Source organism: Pholcus phalangioides, unplaced genomic scaffold, assembly GCF_987345545.1.
Source record: "Pholcus phalangioides strain wild (caught in Gottingen) unplaced genomic scaffold, Ppha-v1.0 ptg000011l_1, whole genome shotgun sequence".
Classification (NCBI taxonomy): Eukaryota; Metazoa; Arthropoda; class Arachnida; order Araneae; family Pholcidae; genus Pholcus; species Pholcus phalangioides.
The window spans coordinates 11226839-11243394 of record NW_028301604.1 but is presented as its reverse complement, the minus strand read 5'-3'; the positions used below and the strand labels follow the sequence as shown (position 1 = coordinate 11243394).

At 34.1% G+C, this 16556-nt stretch overlaps 1 protein-coding gene across 1 annotated transcript; it reads right to left on the bottom strand.

Annotated features, from left to right (window-relative positions):
* Positions 1-2523: 2523 nt before the first annotated feature.
* Positions 2524-11827, bottom strand: LOC149080050 (uncharacterized). The gene has a single exon (XM_089238997.1). It carries the CDS (start codon positions 11399-11401, stop codon positions 6446-6448), a length of 4956 nt encoding a protein of 1651 aa, XP_089095123.1. The 5' UTR covers positions 11402-11827; the 3' UTR covers positions 2524-6445.
* Positions 11828-16556: the final 4729 nt, after the last annotated feature.

Below are 16556 nucleotides of genomic sequence, written 5' to 3'. Positions count from 1 at the left end.
TCGAGCACTTGGTGCTCTGCGGAGCACCGGTTGAGAACCGCTGGCCTACAATATTGGAAAATAAATAAAAAGCAGCGTGATTTAGATAAGTTTTTATGTGAAATCTTTATTACACTGATTATTCAATAATAAAAATCAAATAAAAACTTTTGGGGGTAGTTTGCGTAACTCTATAGTTTAAACCTTCGCCGTTGGCAACTCTGTATACCTCATTTAAAATTCATAATACAAGTAATGTAATTATTTTCCTAGTTTCTTCCACTCTCATCATAGCCTCATACATCCAAAAGAACCTAATGAGATATAATTTACACTAAAGTTTTCAGCGTGAAAAACACTGCTGATTAGGAAAAAGAAATTCATGTTCGTTGTTCAATAAGAAAAATAGCCTACATACATATATAGGCAGATAGAGCTCTGCTCAATCATTTGACACATTCTGTGGCAATGATTTTGTCATAGTTTATATAAAAGCTTGGTAAAATCAAAAATACAATTCATGTATTTATACAGTTATTTTTTCTGTCATCACAGCTGAATTAAAAAAAAATTCATGTTTGTGTGGTTTATAAAAAAAATATTCCACTCAACCATGTAACACATTGTGACAATGGTTTCGTCTCATAATTAACATAAAAACTCATTTAAAATTAAGTATACAAGTTTTGGAGCCATTGCCCCACAGTTTTTCTTTCTCATCACAGACTCATAAGTTCAAAGGATAAGATGAAAAATATAAAAGTTTTTGGTACATCAAACAAAGCTGAACATTAAAAAGAAATACATGTTTATGGTTTTAATAGATAGAAAAAAAAAAGAGGAACGCTCAACCAACTAACACATTGTAATACAATGATTTCAAGTACTTACATATTAAGTGATATCAAACCAACCTTGAGAACTATCAAACACATAAACCCTTAAACTTGCCAAACATGAGTGACAGGCATGATATTACAAGTCACAATTAAAATTTAAAAAAATCACAGTAATTTCCTATATATAGCCTAAGTAAATGAATTACTTTAATTTGCTCCTGTTTTCTCCAATGTATCACACTTTCAATGCTAACATTTATTGCTAACAAACTTTGAACAAAGAATTGAAAAAAAATCATTTTCACTATTCAAAAGTAAATACATTTAATTTTGTGAAATTATTTTTTAGTTTTATAACTTTTTTAATGCAAATTGGATGGACAATAGTTAAAAGCAGAGTTGGGTTTTTGACATGACAAGCGTAATGTTTTACTTTTAAACATTAATTTATTACAATATTCAAAACAAAATATCAATTACAATTTGCAATTTTGAATTTTTTGACATACAAAGAATCTACAACATAATATATTAATTTCATGGTTCATTTTATCTAAACTACTGATTATCTGTGTTCAATTTACTAAGTGAAATAGAGCTGTTTATTCAAGATAAGTGTGATAGGGGATCAAGGTTAGGTTTTTGACCTTAGAAACACAGTATTGAAACAGTGAAAAACTTATTGTCAAATAGTTTTTTAACCCAATAGATATTGTTAAATATCAAAAAACTTACTTTCAGGTAGATTAAAGTGTATTATATTTTGAATTATAATTACAGAGTAAAATATATATTTCAATATTTTAAATTTTCTGATCTGCCCAAAATTTTATTTCGTATCAAAAATTCTCATGCAGCATCTGTTAACACACTATTAAACTCATTTATTCTCACCTAAAATTTCTTAGCTTAGGTTATATAAATTCAGAGAGTTTTTGAGTATTTTCAATCAAAGTAGAGCTGGCAGGACTTGATACCTTGTAACTAAATCAAATTCTTTCAAAAGGTGTCTTTTTTTTCAAGTTCGTTTCACCAAATTGATAGTTTTAAGCTGGAAATCTGATGGTAAATTAATATTACTCATAACTGTTTAAATAAAAACTTTTCAATTTTTTATTTTGTTATAAATGTTATTTCTACTTCACATCTTATTTTTCATATATAGTTATGAAGCAGGTACTGTATTTAGGATAGTGCTTGTCCTCCCTGTGTTCTGGGTGAACGAAGTGAAAGGATGTGGGTTCGATTCCAAGCAGGGGTAGTTGAATTTACTCTTTCCAAAATATATCTTCGTATCAGCCAGCTGTTAAAAATCTTTATATTGTGTATTTTGGTTATATTTGACATTCATATCTTTCATGGGCATCTCCTTGGGCAATTTGCCTGTTGTGGCCCTTGTATTTGCATTTAAATACAAATGCCATAACAGACAAAATGCCCAACGAGATGGTTGAAATAAGATGCCCATAAAAAATATAGATGTCGAATATATATATCTAAACTATATCAAAAAAATACAGCAATCCAATAAGAGCAATAAAAAACTAATAATTATGATAAAATATAAACATACTGCCCATGAAAAATTATGGTTGTCTCATCTAAGTATGCACACCATGTTACAATTGAATAGTTTTCTTGTATTTAGAAGCATTCAACTTTCATTGAGATCCTTCCATTACTGTTTTTGATGAATATGCAGTAATTTCTTGTTTTTGAACAAATATGATTTTTTTCCCTTCAAAATTTTTGTATAGAGTGTCATTATTATATTTACATCTGGTTGCAGGAATATAATTTTTCACAGCTTTATAAATATTGTGGTCATAATTAAAATAGTTGTTTAAATTTATTATACTCCAATGTTGATTAAATTTTTTACTTTTTAATTGTCCCACTCCTCCTATATGGGGGAGAGGAATGGGACAAATTTTTTGCAAATTTAAATTTCGCATAAAAAATAGATTACTACTTATATATTTTGGACTAATTTTTTTCACTTATCTGAAAAGTCATAAGGTTCTTGATTTATCATATTGCCCTCAGAGCATTAAAAAACGCTCATCTTCTTGTGCAGTCTGCAAATTAAGCACAGGATATCACATTAATATGACTTCAAAAATTCTGTACTAATTAATATAATTTAATGTAACACAATTAATATAGGATTTTTAGTAAGTCAAGTCATAGCTTCATTTTTCTCCCAATAGACGGGTGCTGTGGCATAAAAGTAAACGGGCGAGATTAGGAAATACAATGGTGGTGACAGCTGTTTCAGGAAAGATGGTGTGAAGCCCCAATGTTTTTTTTTTTATGTCTGTGTGTGTATTGTGATATTTTTGTCTCTGCATGGAAAATAAATGTTTTGAAAAATTATGTCACTTCTCTGTGGTTTATCCCTAGCAAACAGACCCACAGAGAAAATGGGGGCTCGTTGGCCGGGCTTTGGTTTCGTCAACTCGTGACGATAGCAACTCAACTTCCTCGACTCAGGAAGTTCCTTGTTTGGCCCGGATGCATTAGCGAGTTAGCCTGATTCGAGTTTCATCTCCAAGGGAGGTGCACTGACTCAAAGTTTAGTTGAACGGTTCCGTCTTTGCCAGATTATATCAGAAATTTTGTGGAGGGTTTCCTCTTTGCCAGATGTTGCGATAGCGGGCCGTCCAGAGAAAAGTTCATGTTCACGAAAATGAAAAGTGTGAACCGTGATAAAGGTTTCGTGCTTGTGAAGAAAAAAAAAATTAATGGACAATACATATCAAGTTTTTATGTCACTTTTTGGGAATTTGCTTAAAATTTCTTTTTCTCTCAAAAATCTTTTTTTTTTCCCCATGAAAAGAAACTGAGTATGTCCTCTTTGGTCTTTTGTGATTATTTGACTGAATAAAAGTTAACTACGTTTTACTCTATGATAGTCATTTGCTCAGGATGTACTGAAAACGAATGCATCTCAAAACCTAAATAATCAAATTTATATAGAAAACCGGACAGCGCTTACCAGTTTCTACAGCTGCTAAAAGTTAACTCATAAAATGGAATACATCAGTTGTAAAAGATAATAGCAGTATAAAGCTAATGAGTTGTTTTTAAGAAAGGAGTGAATTTGCGAAGTGGAAATTCTTGAAAATGTGAGTTCAATCCTGATTTGATATAATGATAAACTGGCTATGGTGACAAAATTCTTTGAAACAGATGGTTGTATCACAGTGCAACCAGAGGACAAGTGTGTCTGGAGCCCAATTCGACCGAATTCCATAAAGTTTGATTGGTTCAGGATTTGATGGCATACATGTCATGGCCAATGTCTCAAGTCTGAGCAAATCATGGAATGACTAGGCACTATGTATATTGGTCAAATTATATGAGAAAATAAGATGCTTTGGCCGATGAATTGTGGAATTGATTTGACTTCAGATATTGGCAATAACAAATACATTTAGGCATATATATTATAATTAACATATATTTTAATACAGAAAATTATCAAGTGAATAAAAAAATACCATGTTTGTTCTCACGAAAATCACTAAATGCTGCCTATGTTTAAAGATGTAAAATTCTCGAGAATAATCTTTAGGAGAATATTCTCTGGAGGAATTTCTATTATAAATAACTTGAGAATATTCTCCTGTTATTTATAATGTAGTTTAGAGATATAAAATTCTCGAGAATAACCTTTAGGAGAATATTCTCACCTCGATGAGAATATTCTTCAGTTATTTATAATAGTAGTCCTTCCAGAGAGTATTCTCAAGAATATTTGTAATAACATGTATTATAATAAATAAACTATAAATAACTTGAGAAGAATAATCTTATTATTTTTAATAATATTCTCTAGTAATTTATAGTGAGAGAATATTCTTTGTTCCCATCTCTCTCCTCGACTGGAATATTGAAGTTTGAAGCCCACAATATTGAAGCTTGAAAGCAAGAAAATTAAACCACCATGGCTGAATTGCACAACTTTTAAAGAAATATGAGTGATACAGAATTTAAATGTATGTGCATTGAAAAAAACAACAGTTCTGTATCTTCTTAGAATGAAGGTGATTGTATAAGAATAGCTTTCTTTGTCAATCAACTTTGGTTTTACTCTTTGCTTTGAACTAATTTCTGAAAATTTATCTAATTTTGAATAACTTTTCAAAGTTTTAATCTAAATGTTTCTAAAATCTTCATAACCAAACTTTTAAAACCTCTCATTCATGACTACGAGAATATTCTTGAACTAAAAGTTGTCATTGGGGGTGATTATGTTAAAACTTGCTTTGTTTTAAATGTTTTAGGTAATGAAAACTGATTTATATTTCATAATATAAACAAAATTGGTAAAAAAAATTCCATTATTTAAAAGAAAAATGAATATTCAATTATTCTCCAATTTTTACATCCAGGAGAATGGGCAGAAAATTCTCGTTCTCCGAGAATATTCTCCGGAAAATATTCTCACCTCACATCTCTAAGTCCAGATATTTTTAGTAAGATCAGTAAAAGTCCAGAATAGTCTCATCTCACATCTCTAATATAATTATATATAATATGCTTGAGAATATTCTCTGGAAGGACTACTTTTATAAATTACTGTGGAATATTATCGAAAATAATAAGAATTATTTTCAAGTTATTACTAATAGTCCCTTGGAATATTCTCCAGTTATAGAAGTCCTTCCAGAGAGTATTGTCAAGGATATATGTGTTAATAAGTAATATAATAAATAATCTCGTTATAAATAACTGGAGAATAATACTTATTATTTTTGATAAGAATATTCTCTAGTAATTTATGATAGTAGTCCTTCAAGAGAATATTCTCAAAAATATTATATCTGTCCCGTCTCTCTTCCCATCAAGAAGACAGGAATACTAAAGTTTGTAGCCCACAATATTAAAGTTTGAAAGCAAGAAAACACGGCTGAATTGCACAACTTTTAAAGTAATATGAGTGATACAGAATTTAAGTGCATGTACATTGAAGAAAACAACAGTTCTGTATCTTCTTAGAATGAAAGTGATTATATAAGAATAGCTTCTTTTATCAATTAACTTTGGTTTTACTCTTTGCTTTGAACTTATTTCTGAAAATTTAAAAACTGAAAAAATTATTTTAAAATTAAATAATCTTAAGGCTTCTAAAATTTTCATAACCAAACTTTTAAAACCTCTCATCATGACCAAGAGAATATTTTGAGAATATTCGTGAACTAAAAATTGCCATGGGGGGGGGGGGGGGTTGATTATGCAACACATTGCTTTGTTTTAAATGTTTCAGGCAATGAAAATGGATTTATATTTCGTAACATAAACAAAATTAGTAAAAAAAATGAATATTCTTAATTATTCCGCAATTTTTACATCCAGGAGAATATTTTCTCTCACTTCACATCTCTACCTATGCTGTTTTAATATCTTTTTTTGTGCTTCGCCTGCCATTTCCTGACTCATTTATTCTTTTCTATTATATTTTATTACATATCCCCAAGTATAATAAAAAATATACACAACATAATGTTAAATTATTTGTGCTAAGATTAGCCATGGCCGGTTTGGAACCACTTAAATACATAAGTACAAAAACTAAGTTAAAAACACATAACTCATCAAAATGCAAAACACAAGTTATGCAGTTATTTCCCAACAGTCATCACAGCCTCATTCATCAGTTCATCATCAATTACAGCAGGTGATGGTCGTGATAATGAGCTTGATGAGTGGTTTGAAGGAGGACTTAAAACTTCTGGTGATTTAGATGGAGAAGGTTGACACGAGAGCTTATTAGAAAACAAATCTGTTTTACTGTTCTTATTTTCAGGATGATGTAAATTCAAATTTAATTCAAAATGGCTATTCACCCACTTCTCTGAATCTTGCACCTTTGAATGTTCAGAATAATCAATTATCAGACCATCTGGACTACTTGCATCTTCATTGTGTGATATACAATTTGTATCACTGATGCATGATAATGAGTTTTGAACATCTTTCGCTGAGACACCTAAACATGGATCAAGAATGATATTATTAATACTTGAAGAAATCCCACTTTCAATCATTTTATTTTTGCATTCAGTGTCCATTTCAGAGGATTCTACAGAATGCATGACAGCTACTTTGGTGTCTGTGGTACTTGTGACCCAACCTTCTTTATTGATGTCAATATTCTTATCGCTGCTTTTGGTAGCACTCACATTAATACTTTTAGCTATAGAATTAGGAAACGTATCTGAAGCCAAAGACATTTGCTGTGGTCCATTTTGCTCTTCTGCATCAACTTTTTCTAATACAACTTTAAAAACTTTACAATCTGTGGAACTGACTTGCCCCGATTTTGTGTTACATTGAAGCTCATTTACTGATTCTGTGCATATATTTTCTGGATATTTTTTATTAATTGAAACATTTGATTCTACTGGATTTTCTTTTTTCTTATGTACAGTTAGAATTTTATTTTTACTGTTATCTTGATGAATATTATGTCCTTTACTGTGTGAGAATACTTTCTTCCCTGTTTTGAATGTTCGCATCAATTGAGATTTGTTATGAGGAAGAGAAACTTTCGTATTCTTTGAAGAATGATGAATAATACTTTTTGTCTTTGTAACAGCACAATTTGAACTACTTGATGGTGATTTATGAATAGAATTTAACACAGGTTTAGCATGAACAGCAACACAGTAACCCAATTTGTTAGAGCTGTTTACATTAGGCAGAGAAGAATGTGTTTTAGTCAAAACAGCTTTAGATGATGAATTAGGCTGAGAAGGCATAAGTTTTTCGCTAACACTATCAGACGCTATTGTTTTAGAGGATACCATCTTAAATTTAGAAGACTTCACAGTTCCATCTTTTGATTTTGTCTTAGTTACAGTCAGTTTTATACCCTGCGAACTTTGTTTAACAGTGAATTGGTCTGAACTATTAAATTTATTTTTACCATCACCAACTTTAGGCTGATCTTTACGATCTGTCTTTATTTCTTTTTTGTTAGAAACTCCCTCTGCCCCACATTGACTATAATCATCCTTCTCAGTTATATTACTAGAACTTTGTGTTTTAGTAGAATGTAACTTGTCTATGACCGCACTCAAAATATTACCTTTGTATGACTGAAGCACTGTTTTATTATTTTTCACGCTGCTAGCATTTTTATTCGAAGTAGAATAATTTTGATCTGTGTTATCTAATAAAGAAGCTGCCTCAGGTGGACCTAAAGCTGCTTGAGAGCAACTAGAAGATGCAACTTTGGGTTTTAAAACCACACCAGGAGGCAAATCACCACTTTTAAGTTTTAAAATTGAAGCTTTCTTGTTAACATTGGAATTGATATGTAGTCCTGACGTTTTATTGCTACTAGATTTTGTATTACTGGTTTGTTTGCATTTATTTTGCATCTTCATGGATGAGACTTTAGGAAGTATATGTTCACCCTTATGTTCACTTACTATCTTAATATTTTCGGAATTTCCACCACACCCAGATACAGGGGATTTCATTTTAACTCGATCAAAATTTGACTTTATTGAATGACTTTTAGAGCTAGAGCTAACAGGATTTTTTTTGGGTTGCATTAAGTTTTTAGAAAGAGCTGGATTAGACATTTCTTGAGCATTAACTGAAAATGATTTTGATAATGAGTATGCTGTGTCAGGTCGAGACACTTCATTGTTGAAATCTGGTGTAGAAGTGGAAGGATTACTTTGAAATGAATGATTAGGAGATTTGTGGCCTGAACTTTCAGTTCGCTTTCGTTTACGATCTTTTTTACTTTCACTAAGAGATTTTGATAAGTGTGCTGATTTACGATCAGTATCAACTGATCCACTTCCATCCTTTTGTTTAACTTTTGAGTCACTTTTTGAGAGTTTATGTCCAACTGAAGACTTAGAAATTTTCAAATTTGTACCAGAGGATTCACTTATATCTCGATGTGAGCTTGGTAACTTACTGTCAGTTTCTGGTAATTCTACAGTGCTCTTTCCACTTTGCATCCTATCATGTTTCTGAAAACAATCATCTTTAGATTTTTTTACTTTTTTTGTACATTTCTCAGAAGTCTGACATTTTTGAGGAGAAGCTGATTCTATTCGCTGAATAGGTTTTCCGACTGAAATGCCAGTTTCATCGTTTTTGTTAACAGAAATTTTCTTTTTTTCACTTGTTATATCTTTTGGGTCAACCTTTGATAAATTAGCGTTACATTCTGAGGGAAGTGATTCTACAAGTTTGAAATTTTTTCCTTCATTTGATTGATTGATTTCACAATTGCTGTTTTTTTCTGATGAATGATATGAATAATCCTCAGTATTTTGAGAAGTAGGAGTATAGATATTTTTCTCATTTTTTATCAAAAATTCCTTACATGAATAGTCTTTTTGAATAAAATCATGATTATTTGGATCAGGAGTAGCAAATTCTTTTTTTACCTCGGTCAATTCTTCTGTACATCTATGCTTTGGACTTGGTGGAACATAAGATTCATTTTCCCTTTTGCGCTTTTTTTGTATCTGGTCTTTGGCACCATTTTCTCCATTTCGAACAGTAAAAGGCAATGAATCGCCAGCAGGTTTTGCAGAACCAATATCACTTAGCATACTCATAAGCATCAGGTTAGAATTTTTTGACTGAATATTCAGATTATGTGTGCGAGACACACTTGAATCAGATCCTGAACTTTTATTCATTGATGAGCTTTCATAACCACATGCTTCTATCTGACTAATAACCTTTTTTTCTGGTATGGTGGATGATACTTTTGACTGGTCAGAAGAATTTTCATTGCCAATAATCTTGTTCCGTGTCACCTCACTTGCTCGTTCAGTTGATTTGTGACATATTCTAGAAGCCAAGTTGGAAAACTCATTCGATGAAAAAGATCCATTTATCAGGTTATTATTGTAATTATTTGGGATACGGGATAGATATGAAACATTGCTACCACCATTACCCATAGCTGCTGTGTAAATTTCGTGACCATCTGGAGGCCTAAACTGTTGTTGCTGTCCCTGCGCTTTTCGTATAACTGCCCTCATTGTTACTGGAATTGAGAGAGACCTCTGCATAACTTTGCTAGCATACTGATCAGAGCAGAGCGAAACATCAGTGCCAAGAGTGAAAATTTTACATTTCACATTTGTTATGTCTTTCAAATCCAAATCCACAGCAGCAAGAGATTCATCTATTGGATGAACAAAAGTTATCTGTATATGATTAGTAGAATAGGCATGAACATCAAACTTGAATGCAGATTCTGCATTTTTCTTGCTTTCAGGACGAACACAACTGCTGATGATTGTATTAAACAATGTTTGCTGCCTTAGGAACACCAAAATCTGAGGAACATGAGTAGGATGAGTAAATGGAATCGAAGATATGAGCATTCCTTGCAGATCCCCGCTGGATTGGAGGTTGTAACAATGCTGTTGGTCTGGAAGTGTCACACAGAGTTCACTTGTATCGCAACTTTGCAGCTTTCCATTTGATGAGCTTTTTATTATGACAGATAGCAACGACAGTGCATTACACAAATCAATGCCATCAGAAATTTTTGTCACACCATGAATTTTTCTCAAAATACTAGTGGCAACAGGAACTGGCTCTGGTAGCTTCAAAACGAAACTTGCAGGCAAAGTGGTGCTATTCAAATTACTCAATGCAGCAAATGAAGGAATATTTTTTCCTTCTGGTGTTTTTGAAACACTTATTAATGAAACAGTTTGCAACTTGTGGGGAGACGATCCTTCTATACAAACAGTAACTGACTTACCAAGGCTTTTTTTTACAACAGTATCTGCGGTAAGTGGTATCAAAGATTTTTTTTCAAGATCCAGGAGATCATAAGGCGATATGAAATATGTTAGTTTCAACGAGAAACCACCCTCTCTTTGCTGCAAAATACCAACAGGTGATTTATGAACCAGATTACTTGGATCATTAATCGAACTCTGGAGTTGCGCAAGCATGCTCAGATCCATTTCCAAGGACTGCAATGCCAAATAAGCCTTTTTCTTCTGTTTTTTTTGAGCTTCATAATCAAGTTGCCTGAAATTATCTGCATTCAACTGGTAAATAGCCGATAAACCTTCAAGATGTTTAGTGAACTCTGCAAAATTTCCACTTCTCAACACTTTTGTCAGTTCGGGCGATGACACAGGATCATCATCAGCAATTTTTACATCAATAACTTCTCCAGTAGGCTTGAGAGAAATCTCCACGTAGAACATATCAGAGCTAATATAGCATTCCAGATCAGAACCATTACAACATTCTTTGTCAGAAGAGTATTTTTTTGTGAATTTCAGGCCCTGTTGCCTCGTGATGCTATCCAATCTTTCGACCATAGACTGCAAAGAGTTTATTTTGATTGACTTTTGAAGAATATCAAGGACACTACGAATACACGACTTTTCCATATTGTCTGATAAAGCTTTTTTATCTGAAGCAGCTAACCTGTAGATTTTTGTGAGTTCACTCCAAGGCTTGTGTGGACCAGCTTTAGATCGCAAGAAATCCATCAGGTTCATCAGTTCTTCTTTATCACAAAGATCACGGAAACCATTTCCTAAACATGATTGGAGGAGCGTCATTTTCAACGCTGAGCTTGATCCACGAGAGATGATAAATTAACAACTATACCTTAACGAAACTCAATAAACAATGGCGAGAAATATGAATTGCATTACTGGCATCAATGTGATGGATGGAGTTAAAAGTACAGTACCTTAAACTTCAAAAATGAAAAACTAAACGCATGTTGGATCGCGAATAAAATTTTACGATAAATAAGGTTCTTTAAAAAAATTTAAACGGAAAGACCACCGATCGAATATAACCCGTTATTTTTGCCATTTTCCTTCGGATATTTTGATCGGTGATTTTCATGATCTCTTAATGAAGTTCATATTGTGCAAAAATACATCTCTATTTTCTCCGGCTTCACAAGGGTAAGGCGATTGGAATAAGAATAATAAACTATTTCCAGTCACTATACACAAGGGTAAACAACACATGACGCTCTTATTTTGATTCTAACATATTCACCAATCAAACGACTTTTAAGATTACGTGACCTTTTTCTTCCTTCCCTCGTATTAAGAGTTACCATCCGTCCTCCTTTTTAGTGTCATTTCAAGCGTCCTCTGACGTTTCAGAAAATTCGTCCTTTTTGTTCTTTTTAACAGTTTCCGGAATCACTTTCTTTTCTTTTTCCAGGGAAAATCTTTTTTTTTTTTTTTTGCCACTCTGAAACATATATCTCTTCATTAGCATGAGTGTTTGCGTGTGTCTTTTTTTCCATACATTTTTTAACGTTTTGACCAAGGCCCTCGAAATTCCCAGATTACTGCAAGTTTCCTCCAAGCAGGGTAGACCATTGAGAAGAAATATACTAATACCTTATTTCTCCTCTAAGGGGTAGACGCTGTTCTAACCATAGCCCACCTTGCCCCAAAATAACATGAAAGGAGAGAGCTCTGGATCAAGAAAACTGCAATTTCATTTTGAGAATACCATTATTCACCTACAGCAGATGCCGTGTACTGAGGGGGGGGGGGATTACATATCCTATTCAGAAGTAAAGAAAATAGGATGCAAACGACACTCAATGCTGATTCTTCTGGCAAGAAAAAAACACTCCCAAAAGATTTTTAAAAAACTTCTGAGGGTATAGAAAGAAAACCCCTCCTTTTGCTTCAGTCGAAGTAATAAAACTGACCAGAGTAGGTGGGCACAATTCATCAAAAGTGAGGGGGAGACGGATCGTTTTTTTTGCTCCAACCCATAATGTCTGTGCTAGACATACGTCAAAATGTCGAGAGATGTTTGAAGTCCAAGACTATTGTAAATAATTGTATAGATTTTTGGCCGTCATCATGCTACTCCTCTTTTCACCCTAAAAAAATTAATTAATGGACGGTAACATAAAATAAGCTCAAGTATACATAATCACCAATCGTTTCGGTAAGTCTGATACATTTTTCTACATTTGTCACTTTTACCGGTAATTATGCATAATTTCCGATTGAAGTTGATAAATATGGAAGAAATCAAGCGAAAATATCACTTAAATTCAACCACTTATAAGTTTTGCCCTTACGTGATGGGTGCATCAGTGCCGTCTTAAGGCATAGGCCCACCCGCGGGCCTCAAGATAATAGGGGTCTCACAAAAATGAGATCTGGTTGAAATTTTCGAGAATTTGCCTTGTAGGGCCTCAGAAAAATCACTTGGCCCGGGGGCCCATGATGCTCTTAAGACGGCCCTGGGGTGCATTACTTATATTTTGCCATAAAAAATAAATTACCATATTTTAACACTTAGAGAAGAAATAGAAGCCCATAGGAGAAATAAGAGCTCCTATACCTGCTTTATGGTAAAAGGAACCCTTGATTTTTTGTGCTTAAAATTTGGAAAAAGTTGAAAAGATATATCTATAAAATACTATCCATGTATAAGGAAACCCTCCTGTTTTTGGCAAAAAGGGTTCCTTGTACACGATAAAATACGGTAAATGAAAATAAGTGTTATGAGAATAAAAAAACGCATAAATTATTATCAGCATTGCAATGTTACCTTTCTTAACATTTATCAAAATTTTTAAATATAAGCAACCATTGGTTGAACCCATCATTCTAGATTGAAATTTGAGTAAATTTAAATATCCTATATTTAAAAGTCCTATTATGCTTATTTCTGAATGAAATAGATAACACCCTATCACTTCAGTTCACGACATCTGCTGTTGGTGAGGAAACAATGGTATTCTCAAAATGAATATTGCGGTTTTCTCCTTCCAGAGCGGTTTTTCCCGATAGTCTTTTTCATGTTATCCTGTGACAAGCTCGGCTATGGTTAGAATAGAATCTGCCCTGCTTGGAGGCAACTTATATTCGTTTTGGGAATTTCGAGGGCGTTAGTCAAAGCGTGTAAACAGGGCTGCAACTAGATGCTTGGTCACCCGGGGCAAGTGCGCATTTTGGCACCTCCTTGTAATGTTGAAGGTAAGGTTTGAGAATGAAATTTGCGCCCCCACTGGTCCAGCGCCCGGGGCACGAGACCCGCCTGCTTCCCCCTAGTTGCGGCCCTGCGTGTAAAAATGTGTGGGAAAAAACACACACGCAAACACTCATGCCAATAGAGAGATATGTGTTTCAGAATGAAAAAAAAAGAGGAGAGAATGATTCCGGAAACCTGAAAAGGAGGACAAAAGGACGAATTTTCCAAAACGTAGGAGGAAGCTTGAAATGACACCAAAAAGGAGGACGGATGGTAACCCTGGTCAAAAGGGAAATTTTCCTTCACGAGGTTCCATCAAAGGCGTACGCAGGGTCGGGGTGCTCAGGGAGTCCGTACCCCACCTCCAAGTCGACCAAAAATTGGAAGAAAGAAAAACTATTTTGGTGAATTACGGAGCATTAGGGTGACGTCACGCTGATTCCAAATAAACATGAGCTGCGAGAGATTATGAAAGAAAACACCATATATAGGACGTAGGTGAGTCTCTGTTAAAATTATTTTTTTGAAAAAGATATGATCAAATGAGACTTGTGAGCGCTTGAAATGAAAACTTCAAACTCTTGAACATGCGACGTTAAAATACAAATACAACGCCACAACAGGCAAATTGCCCAACGAGGTGGCTGACTTAAGAACATCATGGATACCCGAGCCATTTTTTTTTTGGAGGCCCTACCTACCTACCACTGCTACACCCCAAATGCACCCCCCCCCCACGGAACCCCCCAACGAATCGGTACATGCGGGAATGTGCGTGTACGTGTAGTGCAACCTGACGTAAAGTTTGTTTCTGTGTAATGTTTGTTATGTGTAGTGCTGCCATCTGCCACCAGTTTTTTTTTCTAACTATGAGTGAAGTGTTATGATTGAATGATTTATCGTTGTAGGACTGTTGCTCTCTGTGGCGAGACTTTTTAACAGGGAGATCGGCTCGCATTTGCGCCTTGAAGTTGGGAACCACAGAAAACCAACTTCAGCCGACCACCACTGTGGGGTTCGAACCCGGATCCTCGCATCGCGAGTCCGTCACTATAACCACTCGACCACCACAGCGGCAAAATATAATAGTAGTTCGTCTCTAATTAGTTATGAATGTTTTTTTATTTCCGCAAAAGATCCCAGCCCGGGGACCCTGGCCTAAGTGAAGTTGAGATTAGTTTTCACTTTAGTATCTACAGTCGAATTCCGTTTAACGAATACCGTTATAGCGGAAAAATCTCGTTTTAACGAACATTTTTCTAATCCCCCAGATAATAACATAGGAACAATGTATAAACCTAGAATTCCTTTATAACGAAATTTCGTTATAGCGAAGTGATTTCTCCGGTCTCTTGGAGTTCGTTATAACGGGATTCGACTATATTATATTTTTTTGTTATCAGGTTTCTTCTCAAATATGGCTCGGAAAATGTGATAAAGTTTCATAATTTACTCGATTCCGTCGAAGAACCCAAACTGATAGAAAGAGGGGGAAAATGCTGTTGATTTTCCTATCAAAGCGTATTAAAGACTTCTTAATACAGCTTTGATTCCGATCACGTCAGATATCTATGATAGATCACTTATAATAGAGATGATGAAAATATCTCGGGCATTGTGAAAGTGTTTACAATCAGGCACAAAACACATCACCATTTTTCATGGAGGGAAAAAAATGACCCGAAAACTATTTGTTCGATTCAATAATGAATAATGATTCAATTATTGAAGGTGGATTCAAGTGATTCATGGATTTAATGCAAGAATCAAATGCACGGCTACTAGGATAAATACAAAGCTGCATCAAGCGGCTTTGGATAAATACGACTAAACAGATAGCATGCGAGAAATAAAAAGTTATCGTAGCTAATTTAGAGAAAAATTATTCATATATTTTTAACATTGCATGTTCACAAGAATTTGAAGTTTCCATTTCAAGAGCTCACGAGTCTTATTTGATCATATTTTTTTAGAAAAATAATTTAAACAGAGGCTCACCTTCTCTCTCCTATGGCGTTTTCCTTTAAAATTTATTCCTTTATATAATTTTTCCTTTATAGTTATTCTTTCCTCCATGGACTATACCCCATAAAGGTAACAGGGAGCGACACATTTGTCACTTCACGATCATATTTCGCTGTCACGATACATCAGACCTAGGATGACCATACGTCCAGTATTTCTCGGGACAGTCCCGGTTTTTTCTGTTTTTTTGGCCGTCCCGACTTTTTAGCGGAAGTGTCCCGTTTTTTTACACGAAGCTTACTTGAATTTTTATTTTTTATCGAAGACAAAGAATGAAATTATTTTCCCACTCATAAACTATATTATGATGATTACAATTATAAATAAGAATATTAATCTCTCGCATTTGTCTTGGTGAACGTTTTATTTCGTGGAATTCATTTAAATCCATTGCAATTTGCAGTAATGCTTTATTTCCCGCCATTTTGATTTTTACGTAATTTCACCAATATTTGGCAACTTTGTTTACTTTTGGCGTCATTTTTGGCAATAATTGGCGATGTCCCGTATTTTCCCGTATTTGGAATCCCAATTTCCCGTATTTCTTTCGAAGAAATATGGTCAGCCTAATCAGACCGAACTCTACCATTTCTGGATGAGCTAGACAAAGTTCTTCATGTCCAAGTTGGGATTCGAGCCAATACTACACTAGAGATATCTCTAGTGTGGTCAGGGGCGTAGCCAGAAATTTCGTTCGGGGGGGGGGGCACTTTCATTTCCGGG